The following is a 23,241-nucleotide window of genomic DNA, read 5'->3' on the forward strand; positions in this document are numbered from 1 at the left end:
CGCGCGGCGGCGCAGGCGCGGGGCTGCGGCGCGCGGCGATGGCGGCGCGGGCCGGGAGTCTGTGGCTGCTGCTGCTCTGGCTCTCGGCGGCGCAGCTGCCCCGCGGCGCCCGCGGGTCGGAGCCCGTCGGGCCGGCGGAGCCGTCGGGCGGCGCGGGCCCCGGGGAGCGGTTTAAGATCGAGGGCCGGGCCGTGGTGCCCGGGGTGAAGCCGCAGGACTGGATCGCGGGGGCCCGGGTGCTGGTGGACGGGGAGGAGCACGTCGGCTTCCTGAAGTGAGCGGCGGGCGGAGCGGGGCGGGGCGGGGGCTCGGGCCCCGCGGGGCGGCGGGCGGCCCTACCCGGGCGGGAGCCGGCATCTCCCGGGGCCGTAGGGCCCGCTCGCCGGCCCGGCCCGGCCCTGAGATGGCGGGCGTCGGGGGCGGCTTCTGCAGGGCTCGGCCGTGTCTCGGTCAGCCGCTCACGGCTGCGGCTCCGGGGCGTGACAGAATCCCGAGCTGAGCTGCTGTCGGTACTGTGAACACTGGGCCCCTGCCTTGTAATGCGCTGGGCACGGCCTGCCGTGCATTGCCTTAGGTTTTGGCCTCAGCCTCCAGCAGACGTATCCAAACTGATGACTCCGGTTGCAGAAGAAAAACTTCAGAACGGAGTTCTAGTTTAAGAAAAAACAACAAACAAACCAACAGCCAAAAGAGAAGCCCCAAACGCGTTTGCACTGTCTGGAGAACCGTGTTTATTCTCAGCTTCATTTGTAAATTCTGCCGTTTCTTATTTAAGAACCTTACCTTGGCTAAGAATTTACTCAGTGTGGAGATATGTTCGTTCATGGCAGAAGTTAGAGTTGCAGCTCTGTGTTGAGTACCCGTGAAAAACTCATAACTGTACTGGTGAAAGCTAATTTAGGGGACTTCGCTTTATTCCGTCGCACAGCATCATGCAAATGTAGCTGAAAGCTGTAAAGAATCATAATCTTACTCAGACTTGGGTGGTACTGGATATATTAAGATACGCTAAAGATCTAGAGAATCTAAGACATAGAAAATATCTTCAGAATTAAGACCTGATATCATAATTTCAAGCGTAGACAAAATTCTAAATTCTCCTTTGTGATTTTGAATACAGTACAAAGCATTGCTTTTAAAATATGTATAAAAATGATGTGGAATTAATATATACCCTTATAAATACTCATAATTTTTAATTAATCCCTGTGCAGTAGTAGTTAACTTTGACTTTGGGTTCCGTCAATAGAGTAGCAGAACAGATTCTACTCTGCAGATCTTGTAGAATCTTGACAGTGTAGCACCTGCTAAGCCACTACAAACAAGTTATGAGAGCCTGACATTAAGTTTAGGAGCTGATTTAATATCTGCTATCTGGTTGGCAAATTTCTAAATACTTAATTGAAACTCTGGATTTCTCCAGTACTTTAAGGAATGAAAAATAAAAAGGAAATTTTCAGGGAAACATTGTTACAGCAATTTCAGGTGGGTAGGTCCTTAAGTTAAAGATGTGGTGTGAAGTATGTAATGAGAAATTCTTTAGGAATTCACTTTTAAAGGGCTCATTTATTTGTCTTTCTGGTGCATATTACTAATTTGTTAGGTTTTATTACACTTTTTGCCCTTTGAACAAATTTTTCTATTAGCTTTGAATCCTGTTTTTAGGAAAAAGATTTTTGATGTTGCTCTTAACAGGGTAAATAGCACTAGGTTTTTATTACTCGAGATTTCTGGAAACCCATAGGTGGAAAAGTTCCGTACCTTTAAGGCAACTAATGCTGAAGCTTTCAAGCAACCTTTTACTAACATTTTCATCAAATATTCAAGTTTCATATTTTAAAATAAAAGCCACTTGTGTAAAAATCCTTTCCATGTATATGTTCAGAGCTCTTAGTTTCCTTTTTGCTGTGATTGAGCTTTCCAGTGTGGGCTGGTCCTAAAGGGAGCAATTAGAAGTAAAAACCGCTATTTCACAACAAAGGCACAAATTGCTATTTTTGTGCATTGCAAACTGTCCCTTATACCCACTCCCACTGTGTAGAATGTCAGTCTGGAGGGTTTGCTTTCAGCAGAAGCACTGAAGCAAGGTAAACGTTACTATGCATTTCAGAAGGAGGAAGGAAGGTATAAATTGCTTCTGTCATCACTTGAATACATGAAATATAACTTATTTCAGATCTTATTTGGGCTTAAATTATTCCTCCAGCAGGACAACACCTTGAGGACACAGCAAAATCTTTAACCTAACAGGGAATTTTCACTTCTATTGCAGCTTGTGTTGATGAACTTAAGGGGCTTGATATTGTGAATATTGACTGATTTAAATTTTCCTTTTGTGTCATTGTGGTTATATTAAGATTTGTAATATAAAATGATACAGGTTCTTTTTAAAAAAAGTACCAACAGAACACCATGTCATATTCTGGAGCATACTGAAATGTCACAGAACTTACTGTTTTTTTCAGGACAGATGGAAGTTTTGTGGTTCATGATGTACCTTCAGGATCTTACGTAGTGGAAGTTATATCCCCTGCTCATAAATTTGATCCTGTGCGAGTTGACATAACTTCAAAAGGCAAAATGAGGTGAGTCTTTTCTGATTTACCACTGTATTGATGAATTATGTGACAGCACAGTGTAAGAACTCACAGAAGCTGTTCTGCAGGTCTGATGTTCTGTCTCAGACTGTGTCAGCTTTTAGCATCGCTTCTAGAAGCACATTTCTCAGATTACAAAGTCTGATATCTTTCTTCCTTTCAGATTTATGACCCAAAATAAGAGAAAAGACACTTTAAAAGTTCATCTATTTGTTTGCTTTTATTATTTTTTATGCAGCTATCCTGAAATAAAATCTAGACACTTTAAAAGTTCATCTATTTGTTTGCTTTTATTATTTTTTATGCAGCTATCCTGAAATAAAATCTAGGAATAAACTAGTTCACTGCTTTATTATTTGTCAACACTTTTTTTCCCCCCTTCTTCTCTTTTCCTTTTCTTTAATAAATGTACTATCAGTACTTGTCACAACAAAATTTTTAAATATTTCTGTTGCACCTCCATAGGACACTTGTTACAGTTACTGGTTAATTAGTACTAGCACTTGCCAGTTTGCATTATTTCTGTAGAATTGTTGGCTTGTTTTCATGTTGTGGCCAAACCACTCTTGATTGTAACTGCAGACTATTCAGTAATACAGAAAAATCTATCAAGGCGATTTTCATTTAAATGAAAATGCTCTTAGTTAATTTTTCCTTATTCAAGCCCACACATTGCATCTTTACTTCTAGGAATACAGTCATCAGTGTAAATACTCCTGCAGTATATTTAGGGGAGGTTAAAAAATTGAAATCTCACTGAAAACAGTGCAAACAGTCTGTTTATAATAATAATAATTAATATAATTATATTATAATATTATTATAATATGTAATTGCAGTCATATTATAATAATGTTTGAGCTTATCATAAGATCAGACAGTTTATTTGAGCTTAGGGTTTTCCAAACTCTATGGAATTATTTTTTTATAGTTTGTTAGTATCTTACTGGCAATAATTAATATGTAACAAATACAGAGATATAGGCTAAATATTTGGCATAGCCTCACGCTTAGCACTGTTTGTGTATCTAAGGGACTAGTAAGGTAACAAATTTGATGTTGAGTAAATTGCTGGGATACATGTGCAGAGGAATGTAGCAGGAGGCTTGGCATCTCTACCAGTCCAGCAGATAGAAACTATAATGAGGAATGCAGGTGAGGAGTCAGAGATGCATGAAAAACAATACTTGGGGAAAATGTCGACAGGGCTTTTCTAAGGGATGTGCTGCATTAAAAAATTATGGTAATAACTAGAAAGAGGAAACAGCATGTGGATAATAGATGTATTTGATAAGATCTACTTGAAAATACCAAGTTTTGAAGAAAACACATAGTCATAAGGTAGGAGGGAAGGACATTCTATAGATGAGTATTTGGTGAAAAAAATCACAAGGAATAAATTATTTTTGGAGAGAAGTCATCCCTGGAGTTGCACAAAGTGGATAAATATTCATCATGAAAAATGGGTCAAGACTGACAAAGATGTTGGTACTGAGTAATTGTCTAGATCTTAGGCCCAAATGAAGAATACTAGTGATGAACTGTGGAAAAAACTTATGATGTAATAAAGACTGAGATTAAGTATTGATAAATGCAGACTAATGCACTTATGGAAAATGTATTAACTTCTCAAGTAGGTGATGTCCTGAGAAAACTGGTTAAACTACACTACACTGTTCAAAGCTGGCCCCTAAACAGCATAGTTTTTCTTGCTTGTTTACAAGGTGACAAAAAATGGTTTGCTTTTGATTCCATAAAATATGCTGCTGAGAGAAATTAGCTTTTCAAAAGTGAAGCCTAGCAGACACTGCATATCAAATGGTTTTATTTGTAGTCTTTTATTGAAATTTGTTTGGATTTTTTAAAAGATTCTATGTTTATATCCTCAATTATTTACATTTTGCTTCATAGAGCAAGATATGTGAATTACATCAAACCCTCTGAAGTTGTCAGGCTGCCATACCCACTCCAGATGAAATCTTCTGGACCACCTTCATACTTTATAAAGAGAGAATCTTGGGGATGGACAGATTTTCTCATGAACCCTATGGTATGTACAGGCAATTATTACAATTATGCTAAGGATCCAAATACAGCTGTTTGTCAGAATGCCAAGAATAAAACAATTGAGGAAAAACGTGCATTTTTCCTTCGTTCTTCTGAGAGGATTGCTTTCCTGGATTTTACTTGCTTACAAATGGGAAGTTTTTCTTTGACATCTCCTCCCCTGTATACCACTGTTAATGTATGTCCTCTGAAAATAGACTGTAGTCTCTTCTTTGACAATGTGATGCTGTTCTAGTAGTACAGAGATCAACATATTGCAAAATTGTCATTACAACAGGTATAAGAGAGAATAACCATTTGCCTTATCAGTCCAACTTTGAAAACTTGTTTGAAGCACAATACTCCCTTAGCAGGTTTCATTCCTGACAAGTGTTGCTGTCTTACTGATTCAGAATGCAGTAGTTCTAGAGTTTGGCTGTTTAGTAGAGCTTCATTTTATTTTAGTAGGTCTAAAAGTGTTTAGAGCAACAACTAAGCTGAAGAGGTTGTTCCCTGTTTTCTCTGTAGGTGATGATGATGGTTCTTCCATTACTGATATTTGTGCTTTTGCCTAAAGTTGTCAACACCAGTGATCCTGATATGAGGCGGGTAAGTGCATTCAATTGTTGCGCATGGAGAGACCAAAGATAATGAGATTTCAGGGCACACAAATCTAATTAAAACAAAACTGTACTTTAAAGGAAGACTTAATGGGCATCATTTATTCAGCTAATAACAGTGTTGCTGTTTTAGCAATGAGTCATTTAATAAGTATCAAGTGTGTTGAGGAGAGTGTGATGTGGGGTTTATTTGCACTTCAGCCTAAACCACAGTTTTCTACACTGTGAAATCCAGATGTCACACTAGTATATATGCATATGGAGTCTTAATGTCATCATTAAATGATCTGATTTATTGTCCTTTCATCATGAAACATACTGAATAGCAGAAGGCTAGGACAAAATGAAGATTCAAGGTGTTTGCTAAATTTTTATATCTTTTAAATACTTTAACAAGTATTATTTGCCTGTCATAGGTGGCTGCTTTTTGAAGGCTTGGTTAACTAAAAACTCCTTTTTCTGTAAATGACCAATGTCTTCAGTAGTACTTTATAGGTGTCTGAGTATTTTTTTAATAAGTAAGAACCTTTAAAAAGCATATCAGAGCTGTATAATGCTCTTTTGGCTATAATTTTAATTTAAAAACAGATACAAAGATATGCTAGGTATTCATGGCACGTTCTTCAAACCAAGCTGAACTCTGGAAGTAGGATTTTAAAAAAAGATAATCACTTATTCCTTACTTTTTTCACTGATCTGACACTGCTGATAGGCTGTTCTGATGGTAAAACCATAAAAGCTTCTGATAATTTAGTTCTTATCAGATAACTGATATGACTTCTTAAGGAGAAATTTTTTTAAGTTGGAAGAATTTTGCTTATAATTTATCTTTAAAAATTAGGAAAAAGTTGTCTATAAGAACTAAATTATAATGGCATTCTCTGAGTGACCATGTATTAAATAGTTAACTTATGGAGGTTGTATGATGTTTTTCAAATTAACTTGTTATTTCTTTCTGGAATCAGCACAGTACTAGTTTATATAGAAAGTTTAATGATTTAGTAACTGTGCTTGTTGTAGAGGTGTAGTGTAGATGTAGTAGCAACAAAGGCTACTAAAATGCCTTGTAAGCACTTAAAGATCTAATATTCTGAATGGGAGAAGAACAAGGTGACAATCCCACGTGAAACTCACTATTGCTATAAGTATTATCCCTTTGTGGATGTGCAGTTCAGCTGTTGTATGCATTAAAAGTACTTCAAAATTGGTTTATTTCAAAATGTGTTAATTCATCTTATAGAACCACTGTGCTAAACCCTAAAGTTACATTAAGCTTACCTGGATATATGGTCTTATATTAAAAGCCTTTTTTCCCTGAAGGAATGAAAACTCAGCTGCAGTACTCTAGTAGCTTGGTGTCAGAAAGTAGGGCAATAAAAATATCTAATCCCTTCAAACAGCATCAAAAATTTGTTCATTTGCTATAAATAATACTAATTTGAAAAACAAAACAAAAAGTATGACATCTATGAGAACACGGATCTGAATATCTAAACAATAGCCTAAATTTTAATATGGAGAAAAGTAGTGCTGAAAAGAAATAATTTTTATCTTTTAGATTTATTTTTTTTTTTATCAGATGGTTGCCCTGCAAGACTGTTTAAGACATGGTTACCATTTTCCATACACTGCAGCTTTTAGTTTTGGGGTTTTATGTTTCTTTGTGTATGTAGCTGGATGTTGGGCTGTGGTTGCATAAAACTATGTAGCTATATCCTGGAGGACTACAAAAAGTAAAACAATATTTGGGAAAATTTGGTATCTCTCTCATACAGTCTTTCAACTGATGCCTTAGATACAGCCAGAATTGTTACAAGCTATTAAGATTATCTGATCTTTGCATGCAGGAAATGGAGCAGTCAATGAACATGCTGAATTCCAACCATGAGCTGCCAGATGTGTCTGAATTCATGACAAGACTTTTCTCTTCAAAATCTTCCAGCAAGTCTGGTGGTAGCAGCAGTAAAGCAGGGAAAAGTAGTTCTGGAAAAAGGAGGTAGTTAAGTTTTCCTCCTAAGTCTGAATTTGCATAGCTGTTTGTTGCCATGTGGTGTCATGTTTATTTGTCTTGGAAGATCAAAAAGCCACTACTGTAAACTTTAACCAGGCACAACATATGTTATGCTACAAGTGTGGTTTGTAGCTTTTTTTAGACTGTGTAAGCTGTTTTGTACTTGACAGTAAGCAAAAGATGACATGGCTTCAATACTGTATCTGTATAAAGTTATTGATGACACTGAATTAACTATATTGTTCTGTAGAGAATTAAAATAAATTATACAATGTGCTTCACAGTAATAAATATCTCAAGACAATGTATAAAAAAATTTCAAAGATAATAGAAGTGGAGTTCAGTTTTAAGATGTCTTTAATGTTTTGCACTTGTTGAGTTCCAAAATGAACAAATCATCCTTTCAAAATGGAGTTGTGAGTTTACTGGGTAAGTAATTTGCTGTATCATCTTGTCACATGTTACATATAAAATCATTTTATTTTATGCTGTTTGCTGTCTGTACAATTTACAGAATCACAGAGCGGGTAAGGTTGGAAGGGACCAATGGGTCTTCTGGTCCGATCTCCCAATCAGGGTCATCCCAGAGCACACAGCACGGGATTGCATCCAGATGGTTCTTGGATATCTTCAGTAAGGGAGTCTCCACAACCTCTCTGGGCAATCTTTAGTTCAAAGATTTTTCCACTATATATTGCCCAGTTTTACTCTGATCTACTTTTGGCTAAAAACTCTTCAGGAGGAAAGAAAGCCAAGTATCTTGCATGAGGAAATCATTTAAACTGCCAAGATCTTGAATCTTTCTTTTCTAAATTACATGTATCACTTCTGTGACACTGAGGGTTCTTATGCGTTCGTGCTTTCAGCTTACCAGTGGAATTATTTGAGGCCACATACTGAATTTTAAATTAAGTTCAAATTAACTAATTTTAAAATGAAAGAAAAGAACTTAAGGTGTAGTAGGAAGCTAAATTATTTTCATCTTATAAATTATGTTCCAAAGTATATGGCTTTCAAGGAATGCTAAGTCACTGGCAGAACTTTGCTGAGCATGCCTGTTTATCTCTTATACAGGATTTATTCAAGCTACCAGAGAAAAGTTGAAAAAACTGGTTGTTTTTCACTAGTTGAACATTTGCAAATTAAAATGACAGCAGACCTGCCAAACACTATTAGCAACAGTCCATAATTTTATTTTATTTTTGTCATAAATGCTGTTCTTCATCTTTACAGTTGGTAATTTCTTAGGTAACAGTGTTATGCAGCATAGATAATGTGTATCTGCTTCCAAAAATGGTATTTAACATCCACTTACAGTACATCTGAAGCAAAATCAATTCTAATGCATGTATTTGTAGCAGAAGAGGGCTATAAATTTTCTTATAATACATACTTAGAAGTTATGCTGGGGTACATAAAAGTTGCAAGAGACTAAATATTCATTCATAAGATTAAGTCTATTTTTAAGGTGTTGAAGAAGAAATAACCCAATATTTTCTGTGGACAATGAAAGATTTCACTCTGCAAAGTAAGCTGCATGTTTTTGCTCTCTTTTTGTTTTGTTTGAATGGTCTTTTTGTTCCACACAGCAAGGAAAATATTTTTAGTGGAGACAAGAAAATATTTTGATACTCTTGCTGGAAGGATCTACTGAAATAAATGTCAAGTTGCATTGGTGGAGAAAAAAAAACAAACTTAAAAAAAAACCTCTTTCAGAAGTATCTTATGAAAAAAATATGTGAAAAACAGAAAGGAATTCTTTGAAGATGGAGCAATTAGCACTGTTACTGGGCTATCCTGGAAAGTACAAGCCAGGAGTTACTTTTTTTTAACAGTAATTGAAATAACAATTGAATTGCATTAGCTTATCATACTGATGCATTTTTCCATGTTAGGAACATTGTAAAATTCCAAAGGTAGGAACTAATAAAAAATTCCAAAGGTAGGAACTAGTATTTCTGCCTTCTTTCATGGTGTCTGTTCACGTTCTTGATTTGTCTTCTAGTGAGAATGGAGAATTCAGGCCATGAAAAGGTGAAAGTCTTTGTTAAAAGCTCAGAGTGAAAAAGTTCACAGGAATTATAAAGTTCATAGTAAAACTTTGGAATGAACATATAGAATATTCAACACTTCTCTTTTTCTTAGGACTTTATATATGAAGATTGAGGCAGTTCCTTTGTGCATCAGGATCAGATGCAGTGTCCTGCTTTCAGAAAAATCCAAGCCCAAAAATCTTGTACGTTATTCCAACTCCTTTTCAGACACCTGTGTGATAAAAGCAATTTGTGGAAGTGTGTTAGTCTGCTGCTGAACTACTGGAAGTTACAAATTTTTTTCATTTTAGAGTGGAACCTGTGTGTCAAGTGAGCAAAGTTCTAGCCAGAGTGCCTTGGTCACTTATGGTCAGTTGGTCATTGCAGTTTAACCTCAGGCAATAGCCCAGCCCCACATAGCTTCTCAATCTCTTCCCCAGGTGGGGTGGGGAAGCGAGTCAGAAGGGTAAAAGGACATTTGTAAGTTGAGACAAAGGCAGTTTAATAGGGAAAGCAGAATCTGCAGACAGAAAGCAAAACAAAGAATTCACAACTTTCCATGTTGTTTGGCAGGAGTTCAGACATCCTCAGGACAACAGGGCTCCAGTGCACCTAATGCGTGCTTGGGAAGACAAAGCCATTACTCCAAATATTCCACTCTTCTTCCTCCCACTTTGTATGCTTACCATGATGCCATATGATCTGGAATATCCCTTTACTCATTTGGGGTCAGCTGACATGGCTGTGTCATATCCCAACTCTTTGTGCACCCCCAGGCCCCTTGCTGGTGGGGTGGGTTGAGGAGCAGAAAAGGCCTTGGCTCGGTGGGAACACTGCATCAGTAATGAAAATGTCTCTGGGTTATGAACACTGTTTCCAGCACAAGTCCTTAGCATGGCCCCACACCGGCCACTGTGAAAGCTGTAACTACCACAGTCACAACCAGCACAGTCAATTAAAGGTGTAATGTGACCTTGGGCTATCATAAATGCTGCTAGGCAAAACTTACTTGATCCTGTAGCAGTTATAATGCAAGGTTCAATTTCTGCAGAAAATAAATGTTTGCTGTAGTTCCGTTTTATTTCCTTACTTAAAGATTTTTGGAAGTCTTCTGTGTTAAGTCTGGCATCTCCATTTTCAAAAATAAACAAGAACTGCCTTTTAGTGAGGTTTCTTGAGATAACATAAGGCAGACTGTGAATTAAAACAACTGATTCCTCAGAACAGAAATTAAAGGTTTACTTGGTCTATAGACAAGCTGATTTCCTTATTGCCAAAAGGAGGAAGACATGCTCCCTCAGCTTGGACTGGATAATCCTGCTGCCTTCTGATTACAAGTTCGGGTACTTCTCAGGCTTTGTCATGCATTGATTTAGCAAGCAAAATTGGTTCATCAGTCTGCTGGAATTCTTTTATATTTTATCAGCTCAAAGAAGGATCAAAGAAATCCCAGAGCCAGCTGAAAGTAAGCACCAGAAACATTCAGTCAGAGGTAGGAATTCTCTGTTCCTGGCAGTGAGTGTGAGTAATACAATAAGCTCATTGCATCTTGAGGATTTGTGGCTGAAGAGCTCATTTAGGCCCGTTCTGAATGAGTGGGCAGCTGAGTTTATGACAAGCCATGTAGAAAGGAGAGGAGACATATTTTGCTGAAGTCTGTTTTAGCTATTAGTCATTTAAGATGGTCTGGAAGATGTCTGGAACAGTTTGAAATAATTTTACCAATTGCATCATCAAAGATGCTCACATTCTACACATATAAGGAAGAAATCTAATGTACAGCTATCTCCCTTTTGTTTTAAACTAAAAAATACTTGTTGGTGCTCTTTGTCTTTTTGATCCAGTGGAGATGAAAATGGCTGTGCAAATGGGGTGTGTATTGCTTCAGAGAGACAGGCTGGCTTGTGACTAAGACTTGCATTTGCGAAGGGAACTTTACTATCAAGTGCCTTGAGTTCAGATGCAACTGTCACACTGTACAAAACATCTATTATTTCTGTTTCAATTTCTTGTGTATGAGTTACGAGAAGCTTGTCACATAAAACTAATTGTGAAGATAAGTTTAGTAATGAATATTGAGTACTCAAATGTTGTGTTGCATTATATTACGAGAAATGGTTTATCCCTGTTGTCCGCCCTCTGGATCGGTGATGTGTTAGTTCCTTCCCCCATCACTCCTGCCCTTCAGTCTCTCCCCATTGTCAGTAACCTGCCTTCCCCCGCCCGCTTTCCCTCTGTTCAAAAGTTCGGCGCGAGCAATTCTCCGTCTCTTTCTGCCCTGGACTCGTTCGGATTAAAACTGTCCCGGGAAGAGAGAGCTTCCTTTGTCTTTTATCTCTGTCCTTGCCGATTTTCCCCCTCCACCCCGGGTGGACTGCAGCTAGCTGGAAGAATTCTCGGGGTTGGGAGCGAGGGAAATTTGACACTCAGATAAGTGTGGCAATGAGCTTACTGAAAAAAAATCCAGTATGTAATCTTGTTAAAGAGTATGTTTGTTAAGCATTATTGTGTAGGTCTTTATATGTATCTGTTAAAGCAGCCCTATCTAAGTAACTGCATGTCAAGATTTTGAACACAATCTGGGCAATTTAAGTACATAACATTTTCCAACAGTGAAAAGTGTATTAAATCACTAAGATCCATATCCATTTAAATATCTCCACTTGGGTGTTAATGTACTCTTAATTGCATAAAGGTCATGTGTGATTAGTTCAAAGAGGGCAAAGTTTGTTTTACAGCCTGATAGAAGGACCTTATAGTGCTAAAGGGATTTGATTTTCATGTTTAAGACATCTCTGACCTTAATTTTGTTGCTATTGGTAGTTAGTAGATAGTGAATTTTTATTCCTACAATTTTATGTTTCATTTGAGACTTACTTCTTTTAGGAAAATAACCAATATAAAATAAATAGTAACAAACGCTTTGTTGTTTTCATTCTGATGTGTCAGAATAAAATATGGATTTATATGGCTATATATTGTACTAATTTAACAAACTGGAGGAAAACGGAAATGTTTACATCTACTGTTCTTGGGCTAAGGAATATAGAAAAAAACTTAAAATTTTAAACTTCAAATCAGTTGAAAAGCAGATTTACTGAGTAATGCTGGAAGGTTGAAAAGATTACATAGATATATCTTGCACATCCTTAGGCAGGAGAAGCACAAGAGGCACCTGTGGTGCACAGGACATTTGGAAGGTCCCACTTAATAGGCTTAATCATGGTCTATATCTCCAAAGGCTTGTTCCCAGCCAGGAACTGGCACAGAGGCCAGCTTGGCAGGAAGAACCCCTGTGCATGCTGTGCTTTCCAAAACAGAGCTCGGAGACTCTGTGGCTCAGGAGTCATTTATTGCCCTCCTAACTTTGTTACCATATCCAGGAATTACTGGAAGGGGAGGGACAATGTTGTTATTAGGCATATTCCAAAAATGTATTGACAGCTATTGCACAAGCTTAGTATTACGCATCAGCAGATTCCCATGTGTTGGGAATCAACACTGCCAACTTCCCACGGAAGTTCTCTGACAGTGTTTCATGTAGTAAGGTACTTGAAGCTATAATTAATTGTAAGGAGAAAAATTTGGAGAAAGCCCCCAAACGTAGAAGAAAATTTAAGTATTGCTGTCATGGCAACTCATTTAACTCAAATATTAAAGTTTGCAAATAACTAGCTGGAAGATGTTTCCATGACGTTCTACAGACATTGTTTTCTAGGAGAAGGTAGTGTTGGCAAGTGACAAGTGAGCAAATGAACTGTAGTCTCAGCCTTTAGGAGAACACTGACTTCCTCTGGTATTTGCCAAATGGTATTTGCCTGTTACTCATGAGTGAAGAAAAAATCAGTTATCTCATGTTTCTTTCCATTTGGGAAAGATTGCTATACCATTCAAGAGATGAAGAAGTTCATCAGTCTTTCCCTCCATCACTACATAAAAACTGGGCACCCATTTAAGACTCTTCCTGAAGTGGTACAATCTAGCCAGATTTCCCCCACTCAGTGCAGGGTTCATTCTATGTAATAATCTTCTAATAAATACATTATTACACTTTGAGTTCCAAAAAGCAATCAGTATTGATAGTGAAAATAAAATAGAATTTTAAAGAATCTTCTTTTGTCACTTCAGTGGCTTTAAAGACAGGACCTTATATCTTAATGACTATTTTGGACATTATACTGTGTGATTATAATCAGGTGATTCAGGCCTTATAGTACACCATGCTTTTAGTCAGAAAATTGTATGTAGGAATAATATTGAGTTTTAACCTATTTTCAGATGGAGCTAGTGAAAGCTTCTTGAGGTCATAAACAGGCTGAGGCATTTTAATTTATTATTGTTTCTGTGTTTCAAAAGCCATAAAGGATTATTCATCCTCTTTCATAATAAATATTGATTTTTTAGGAAAATTTTTTCACTTTTGAAATGACAAGATTATTCCTTCAATTATGCTGTCAGTAACCTTTATGTAATTCCTTGTTTCTAATAAGGCTATAAAGATTTAATGACAGAATGATTTTCTGTGGAAAAATGAGTGGAATTTTATCTGGTTAGCTCATTTATTGATGATGCCCAAAACATCACAGTTAGGATCATTTGTATTATGTGTTTGGTTCTGCATGGCTGGTAGGAATAAATATTAATTAAAGACTCATTCAGTCAAGGGCAAAGGTCATAAATATGCAACAGAAAGAAAATCTTTTGTGGCATTTTTCAAACAAAATTGAATTTTTGTCTGATTCTTCTAATTGAAATACAAACATTAAAAAAGTAATTTAACAGGTGGTGAAACTCATTTGCAAACACAAGAAGTATGAAAAGGAAAAAAGGTTTTTTAAAGGAGCATATTTTTCTGTATGAAATATTAGAATATTCTCCCCAGAAGTTCTCTGGATTCTTTAAGGGTATTCTTGCAGTCGGGTGCACATGGGTGTGGGTTTTCCACTGTGTTTCAGAATTGAGAATAGGACACTCAAGTTCATGGTCTGGTGTGCAAGGCATGGGACTGCTGTTTTTTGCCATGCAGATACATGAAGAATCCAGTTAAAATACTTGGGAGTAATGTCGCTGAAGGACACGGAATGATTCACTTGAACACATCTCAGTGGTATGACAGGAAAAAGAAGTAACTTTATTTTCTGACTCCAGTACTTACAGATCTCGACTACGACCAGAGATTGGATAACTAAATTACCACCTTCCCAATCACACTGGTCATGTGAAGTGTCCATCAAAAGATGTTTCTTAGAAGGAATGTGTAAACAACTCATGTTTATAGTTACTTTCCTGGGAAAGTAACTAAAACTATGAAAACAAGGTCAGAGGGCATAGTTCTCAGGGCAACAGAGATTTTCCATTCATGGGATCAGAGCAGAATAAGACTTGAAACGAATTTCTGGCAGTAGGGAGGAGTGTTTATTTTTCCACAAGTTTGTGTTCTCATTCACTCATGGATATGGTTCAGAATGCTTCAGCTTGGCAAGTGAGAAATGCATAAGATGAATTAGTAAAGAGTGTCCAAAGAAATTTGAGGTCAAACCTCCTAATGAGCCTGTATTTTTGCCATGCTAAACATTCTCTTAGAAAGAGGAGGAGCTCAGATGAGAGGTGGAGCAGTTATTAGAAGTTACTGAAAGAAAGAGCAGAAGAAGATGTACAGCATCCATCAACATATTTACCAGAAGTGATGAGAAGATGAGAATTGAACTATGGTGTTATTACCAGGTTTATGATTAAATATTTGCTTCATAAAAATAATACCCCAACCTGTAGCTTTGTAAGGGTCCCCCACATTAGATATGAGCATCTACAGACAATCAGTAGAGATTCCTAGAGGAACCTTTTCCTGAAATCCTCTCTTTTTTGGTTTTGAATTGTAGTCTTGACACTCCCTCTTTTCTTTTGGTTTGTTTTTCTGCTACTTCTATTCACATGGCATTTGCACAGAATTTTTTCACTTCTTTTTGCCCTTTGTTTTTATGAAGACTACAAGAGTCTTGTTGAAATTGCAGTAGCAAGCTCAATTGAGCTGGTGCTGGCAGAAATAATTGTATACATCACTTGTTCTTTCAAGTGTTTCACTGGTAGCAACCAATTATTTCTATCACCAGGTAGCTGACTAATGGTGGAGAGGTCATTTGTCCTGGAAGGACCTGATCAAATGTACTTTCTTTGTAATATGTTTCAGACTTATTTTATTGTTAGGTTTTGGGTTTTTTTTCCCCCAAAAGGAAGTGTACACTGAGGAGAGTATTAGAAGGATTTTATATAATCCAACTCAGTTGAGTACAAATACAAGAGTTTAGCATAGTGCACTGTTCACAGCTATTTCATTGGGAAAAAAGATGATTGAATAAAATGTCCAAAGGGTCTGGATAGCTCTTCATGAAGAAAGTCATCTTAAATCCCATCAACTAACACCAAAAGTCACCTGTTGCTTTCAACCCACTTTTCACATAGTAAAGAAACACATTTGTAGAATTCTGCCTCTCAATCAAATCTGTTATTACAAAAAAATCTGCATGTTCTTGTTCATACATTCATGACACTTCTTTATGTGTCTTTTTTATGACAGAATACACTTGCCCTCTGAAGCTCAAGTGCCTTTACAGCTTTGCAGTCCCTTGTTAGCCTTGTTTAATCTTTTTGAACAAGGTTCAAATTTGATAGTTTTTTTTAAACTAAATAAACTTCCACTTTCTAAATTTGCTTCTTTGCAAAACATGATTGCATCTAAAAGGATTGAAATTTCTAACTTGATTTAAGCACTACTTATTGGTGGTTTTGTTTTTTTTAATGGTGTTTTATCATCTATTCTTCCCTTATGTGTTTTTAGTACTTGATATATATAATGATTATATGCTTTTACATTCTAACAATTCCTATACGTTCCAAGTAAGGAATTTGAATAAGGAATTGTTTCTGCAATAAGAATATGATGTGGTTTATCAACAGAAGTCTGAACCAGGAGTTAGGCTCTATCATGTTTATTATTTTTAGCAGTTCTTACTTGCTTCTCTTAGCTCCTTTACGAAAAAAATCTAGACCAAAGTTACCTGTGCAGCTAGGTTCCATTCATACCTGTGGGAAACTACATGCTCAAGATGCTTACCCTTCTGAAGGGAACTTCAGTATTCCCTCTCCAGCCAGTGTAAGAGGTATTGGTCTCAGCAGTGGAGCACAGACAGCATGACTGCAGATACAGATGATGAAAAACTTCCAGCCTACACTGTAGGAATGTACTTTTAGCTTGTGTATGACCTTGTGCTGCTGTAGCATTTCCAGACATTTCCAGATGGTCTGGGTGACCATCATCTGCATCCCAAGTGTGCTATAACCTTGCAATACTCCAGTAGCCAAGAAAGGGCATAACCAGACTGAAGCAGGGGTAAATAAGAATTTAAACCATAGCCCTAATATCTGTACATCAACTTCCTTTAATTTCTAAATTCTATTTTTTTTTCAGACCCGATGTGTTAAAGAGGTATTGCAGGTTTTCTAGTCTGTACAAGTTTTTAGACTATGAAATATAGGTTCATAAAACCATAGTTCTTAAAATCCTTCAGTAGTCATTGAGCAGTCTGACTAATTCTTATTATATGATCTCAGCCTCTTTCCTGGGGAGAGCTGTGGGCAGTAAAATGTGTTTTGACAGAATTTTTTTTGCTCCCACCCTATCCACCCCCTGTGTATTATTCATGTTGCTATCAATTTTCCTTAAACAGTGGGCTCAAGAAACTAAGTCATGTACTTAGTGTGAGACAGTGAAATCTGTGACAAACATAATTTCCAGGAGAAATTGATTCTACAGTCACTTGCAAAGACACATGTTAGAGTGGTGGGTTCTATGTGTTTTGGTTTGATTTTTTTGGTTTGACTCTTTCCCTTGGGCTCATCATCAGGCTGAGAATTTACTTTCTTTACTTAAAGCCTGCCTTATGTTTTAAAGCATTCTTTTCATGATTCTTCCAAGCACCCCTCCCTTTTTTTATTTTTTTTATTTTTTAGCAATGCTACTGAGCTGTGAGGTTGCTGAGGAGCAACAGAAGTCACAGAATCGCTCTTTGGAAATGAGATGGTTGCCATGGCAATGCTTCCAGCTGCTTCTTGTCCCAGTTGAGAAAATAATTTTTAGACTCCTATATTACAAGGTTAAGATATAATAATTAAAACTAAATCATATAGCTAACTGATTTAAAATTAGGATCAACACATTGCTTTTTAAATATCTTTGGGCTGATAATCATCTGAAATTCTCAACTCAAATATTTGTGCAGGTTATTCTCAAATATTTTTTTCTATTTGTTCAAGTACTTGAGGTAAAACTGGTGCATTCAGATGGAAATTATTTTCAACTTGCTGATTTTACTAGACATGTTTTTGTAGTAGAAATTATCCTGAAAGCTGACTGCTACTTAGATAGGTAGTGTTTAAAATATGACTCTGAATTTGACTCATACTTTGCAGTATGTCAAATCTGGATCAGATGTGAAATACTAGATACTTTTAAAGTTTATTTTCTCTGAAGTCCAGACAGTTGATGAACTGTTGGTTGTTTTGGTGGTCTCTAGTCAACCTCACTTTGAGCAGGATTATCACCAACATCGGCTCAGTCATTGTGTCTAGCCAGTATTAAAAATCTCCAAGTACGGAGGTTCCCCAACCCATCTGGGAAACCTCTTCCCCTGATCCACTACTCCTCGTGAATAAGCGTTCCCAAGTGTCCAGTTTGAATCTCCAAGTCACAGATTGTGGCCATTGGACTGTGTTGTCAGACTATGGGATTAATCATGCTGAAAGCCTGGTGACATTTGGGTGAATAGTGCAAAGGAGCCCTAGTTAGCATAATCAGTGAAAACTGGAGGGTACAGACTTCTCAGCTTCTAAGGCTATCAAAGGAAAATTATGAGACCATTGTGAAACCCAAATAAAAACTCCCAGAGCTCCTGGCACAGTGAAGTACTGCCTACAGGGGATTTGCTATGGGATGCAGGGGAAAGGGCACTTTGCAATTGTTTAAAGGTTAGTATGGAATACTTTTAATGGGACTCTGGGAGCATATAGAACTTTCTATTAAATGTTTAGTGAAAGGACCAAAGGTCAGAAAAGGAGGGATCCATGTAGCAAGGAAGAACAAACCTGGTTTGATTTCTTTCTTGACCAGTCTTTGCTGTCTGCTTTTCACCACCTTACCATCCCGTTTTTATTTTTTTTTAGTTCTCTTCTTTTCTGTGTTTTGAAAGGTATCTTACTCTTTTTTATTTTGCTTATCTTTTTCCCCTTTTTAAAAGATAGACTCAGTGAAATCCTCCATTACTTCTAAAATGTAATGGTAAATGGTTCAGAGAGGACTTCTGCTAGACTGTAAGGTACATACAGAATTTTATCTGTCCTTGCCACTTTGAAAATACTAAATTACTTCAGTTTTTTGAGATGTTTTTCACTTAATCTGGTGTCCAGTCCTACTCCTTTATTAAAATTCATTTAATTAAGTATATGATCACTGTTTACTGCAACAAATAAATCTGTGCCATTTGCCCTTCTCCCTCATGGGTTTAACTTCTTTTTATGTCCAATTCATTTACAGAATATTTGGTGGGTTTTTATGTCGATTGATAGCGGTAACCTTTTTAATCTTAACCTCTAATTTTATCATTATCTGTTATTTTGTTATCCCTATATAGTCACTCTTAAGATTTCTCTGTTGGGAACAGCGAGGTAGTAACGACACGGACTCCCTTGTGAGTTGAACATGAGAGCAAGGTTTATTACCCCAGATCTTCTTTTATAGACAAGTATGAGAAAGTCCGGAAGTGTAAAACTCTTATTGGTCATTGAACTACCACATCACCATCATTGGTCAGTGGGGTACACCAACCCTCGACCTTCTCTTGCAAGAAAACAAGAAACAAACAATTCCTGCAAGGCTGTCTTCTGTCTCTAAGAATTATCTTGATTCCTCCTTATGATTTCCCAGGCAACTCTCTCAGGCTAGTCTGAAAAAGTTATGTGATTTGCTTTCCCACGGACACTGTGCTCCCTGCTTGCAGCTTGCATTTAGTATCCACATTTCTCCTTCAACTCCTCTTGCTTTACACAACTTCATTCTGACTTTCAGATTTTTAAAGAACCTTTTAGCCACACCTTTTGCACTCTTACTATAGTTCCTGTCTTTCTTTGTGAGAAATAATTTGCCATTCCATCTTCACTATAGTACCTTTTATTAATTACCAGCCTGCTCAAAGAGCTTGTCTCTCTCAGACTCTTAGCAAGAGAGGATAGAAGATAGTTGCCTAAGTTTATTGGTCTGCTTTTTTTATTTTAAATATATTTTCCTTACAGTGCTGCACATACTTTTCCTCAGAATCACGAATTCTACTATCCTAAGATAGGTATCACCTAACTGACATTCCACATAAGCATTGTCCACCAGTTTTCACCTGCAGTGTTTGGCAATTTTTGCCACCTTTAGAATAAAAAAAAAAAATCAGTTACTGCATGTTTTCTATCCTACTGTTTCTCAAAGCAAGCTGAGTAACTTAAGCTTTTCATTATCACCAGTCCTAACTGTCAGCTAACCAAACAGGTATTTTCCAGCATCTTCCATGATGATGGTTTTGATTGTATTTTTCAAGTTAGGTCAGCGATTTTGCTGAAAGAAAACCCTCTTCAATTCTGTTAAGTTTTTACATCCTTAGAATTTAGTCTTGGGTTCAGCCAAAAGATACAAAGAATATGTTTTTAGTATTTACTTCAGTTCTTAAAATATTTTTGTAAGAAATCTCAATAAATTTGCTGAACATTTGAAAAGTCAAATGTTTCTAAGAATATAACATTTGTTCTGTTTCACATTCAGTCAAAAAATGTACTTTGGTTCATTCCCCAAATAATGGTTCATCTTACAGATACTGAATGTGTAAAAAGAGATTTAAAATTTGTATTGAGGATGGCATTATGTGCAATGTGTTTCAACAGTTAATAACTGCTTTCTGCATTTCTCAGACAAAACACACACTTCATATGCCAATGCCAGCTCATAAGTTCAAGGCAAAGTGAAAGCTGTTATGAACACTTTTTTGTTACTGATCCTATGCAAAGATACCAAAGTGCCTTTAGCCAAGGCTGCAAAGCAATTCAAAATCACTCAAAGCTGCAGAAGTATTTCTATGGTCTGATTTTGTTGTTTGATGGGGATTTGTTTGTATTCCCAAAGCAATCACTTGTGCTGTGTGCCCATGAAACTTCTTTCAGGAAAGATACTCAAGGAGCCCTTTGTTATGTATTTTATGTCTTTTGTCATGTTAGAACTTTGTCTCTTGTGTTCCTCAGTATACTGAACAACTTTCTTGCATGTAAGTTAGCATTTTGCATGCTTCTGGCAAACGAAATCCATACAAATCCATAAAATCACTCATGTCAAGCCTTTTGAAGGTGCTGGGTATGCAAGTTGCCAGCCTGTGTCAAAGCCTTTCCCATAATGACAGAGCCCATCTTGGGTACAGTGATCATGAAATGAATGAGTTTTAAGTTCTTGGAGAAGTAAGGAGGTGGGCCAGCAGAACCGCCTTGGACTTCCAGAGAGCTTGGCCCACATCCTGAATGGCAAAGGAGTCTGGAAATGCAGAACATTCTCCAAGAGGGAAATCTTAGATGCAAGAGCAAGCTGTCCTGTGTGGCAAAAGATGGTGGAGTGGCCTAGCTGGACAGGCACTCAGAGAGAAAAGATTGTATGACCTTTGGAAGAAGGGGCAGGAAACTCAGAACTACAGAGATCATGTGATCTTATAGGGAATACAATTAGAAGGGTCAAAGCACAACCAGAATTTAATCTGCCCTGACAGAGAATAAGAATATTTCTACAAACACAGCAAAAGGTGGGCTAAGGACAATCTCGATTCTTTATTGGATGCAGAGGTGAACAGTGACAAAGGACAAGAAAAAGGCTGAGGTGCTTAAAGTGGTTTACAGCAAGACCAGTTGTTCTCAACCTACTCAGCCCTGTGAGTTGGAAGACAGGATTGGAGAGCAGAATGAAGTCACCATAATCCAAGGGGAAATGCTCAGTGCCCTGCTATGCCACTTAGACACACTCAGGTCTGTGGGGCCAGGTGGAAGCTGGCGGAACTGCTCACTGAGCCACTTTCCACCATTTATCAGCAGTCCTGGCTAACCAGGAGGGTTAGGGGAAATGCAACACCCATCTACAAGTCTGGAAAGAAGATCTGGGAACTACAGGCCTGTCATCTTGACCTTGGTGCTGGGGATGCTCATAGAGGAGACCATCCCAAAGGCCATCACACAGCACATACAGGACAACCAGGGGACCACGCCCACACAGCATGGGTTTGTGAAAGGCAGGTTTTGCCTGGTCAACAGGGTCTCCCTCTTATGACAAGGTGACCCACTCAAGTGGATGAGGGAAAGCCTATGGATGTTGTCATGACAACATTAAAGGCTGGACCTTAGTCAAGCCTTTAATATTTCCCACAGCATTCTCCTGGAGAGACTGGATTGCTGTGGCTTGGACAGGTGCATTCCTCTCCAGGTAAGAAAGTGGCTCGAAACATGGCCCAGAGAGTGGGGGTGAGTGATGGTACATCCAGCTGGTGACTGTGGTGTTCCCCAGGGCTCAGTTTTGGAGCCAGTCCTGTTTAATGTCTTTATCAATGATTTGGATATGCACCCTCAGTCAGTTTACAGACAACAGGTTGGGTGGAAGTCTGCTGGATAGCAGGAAGGCTCTGCAGAGGGATTTGAACAGGCTGGATTGATGGCCATATGGATATAAAGAATGTGTAAAGAGTATTTCCACACAGGAGAACCTGAATTGGAAAAATTTAAATGAATGCTTGTCAATTAGAAGGATAATTAAAACTTCAGCATACTGTAGGGGAGGAATATGTGGTCACTGGGCTAGGCAATGAAGTATCTTAATTAATATGGCTAACAACAAGTCATTGTAGCAACGTTCTATTTTGAAATCTGTATATTATCAAATCATATCTATGTAAAGTACTCTGAACTTAAGATCATGATATAATTTCTGAGAAATTATTCTCAGAATCAAGAGCAGAGAGGGAGATGCAAAGATTTTAATTGTTTTTCAAAGTTTTTGTCTACAAAAATAGATGCCTTTTTGAGCATGATAGAATGAATGCTGATGCCCTTCTCTCTTCTAATTAAACACTTCCCACTTCACTTCTGGTCTGCCAGCTCAGATGAAAGTTTGGAAATCAACAAAGAAATAAACAGCAAGAAAGTAAAGAAAAATGGAAAGACAGGAGAGGAGATAAACAGTGATGAAATATATGGGAATCAAAGGCACCAAAGATGCACAGTTTATATCAGGGTGAATAGAGGCCCATCAATAAGTACCACTAGGATCAATGGTGTTTTTTAGATTGTATCTATATGGACAGAGTGGAAAGGTGCATTCCCATACCTTTTCTTAGCATACTCTTTCAGCAAGATCTGTATCTGTTCAAAGCAATTTTATATTTCATAAGCTACTACTATTATACAGTATTTTCATGCCTTAGACAAGGCTTGTAATACTTGGTACCAGCCATAAATTAGATATTGGCAAACACACAAATATCAGAAATTCCCTGAGCTTCATAATGCTGAAAGCAGAGAATATGCATTCTTAAACTTTTCCCTGTAGCTCTACTACTGATCAGAGTCATGGAGAAGATACTGTTCTGACTCCCTGTGGACTTTCTCCTGTGTAATAGATTGTTTCTGCTTTAAAAAGCAAGAGAAAGATCATGGAGTTTTAAATGTTACAAGGAAATATTTCCTAGAACATTGGCTGTGGGTATTGATTTAATTGTACATGAAATACAAATCCTCACTGAAGATAAATTATTGAAGAACAGAAATTATGACTTGACATGAATCCTGAAACAGAGCTTGCACAGGTCTTAAATGTTCCA

At 37.6% G+C, this 23,241-nt stretch overlaps 1 protein-coding gene across 4 annotated transcripts; it reads left to right on the forward strand.

Annotated features, from left to right (window-relative positions):
• Nucleotides 1-18: 18 nt before the first annotated feature.
• EMC7 (ER membrane protein complex subunit 7) lies at nt 19-21,851 on the forward strand. Of its 4 annotated transcripts, none has more exons than XR_015287915.1 (6): nt 19-274; nt 2,466-2,585; nt 4,509-4,647; nt 5,172-5,252; nt 7,111-8,802; nt 9,420-12,229. XR_015287915.1 is itself a non-coding variant. In XM_086892715.1 (6 exons), the coding sequence occupies exons 1-6, from the start codon at nt 39-41 to the stop codon at nt 21,229-21,231; spliced, it is 738 nt and encodes a 245-aa protein (XP_086748841.1). In that variant the 5' UTR covers nt 19-38; the 3' UTR covers nt 21,232-21,851. The 4 variants fall into 4 exon arrangements, 3 of the variants coding, with proteins under 3 accessions (XP_086748841.1, XP_086748840.1, XP_086748842.1); XM_086892715.1 differs by lacking the exon at nt 9,420-12,229 and adding an exon at nt 21,219-21,851 and having other exon boundaries at nt 7,111-7,259; XM_086892714.1 differs by having other exon boundaries at nt 7,111-7,259.
• Nucleotides 21,852-23,241: the final 1,390 nt, after the last annotated feature.

Source organism: Cyanistes caeruleus, chromosome 6, assembly GCF_971803275.1.
Source record: "Cyanistes caeruleus chromosome 6, bCyaCae1.hap1.1, whole genome shotgun sequence".
In the NCBI taxonomy this organism is placed as follows: domain Eukaryota; kingdom Metazoa; phylum Chordata; class Aves; order Passeriformes; family Paridae; genus Cyanistes; species Cyanistes caeruleus.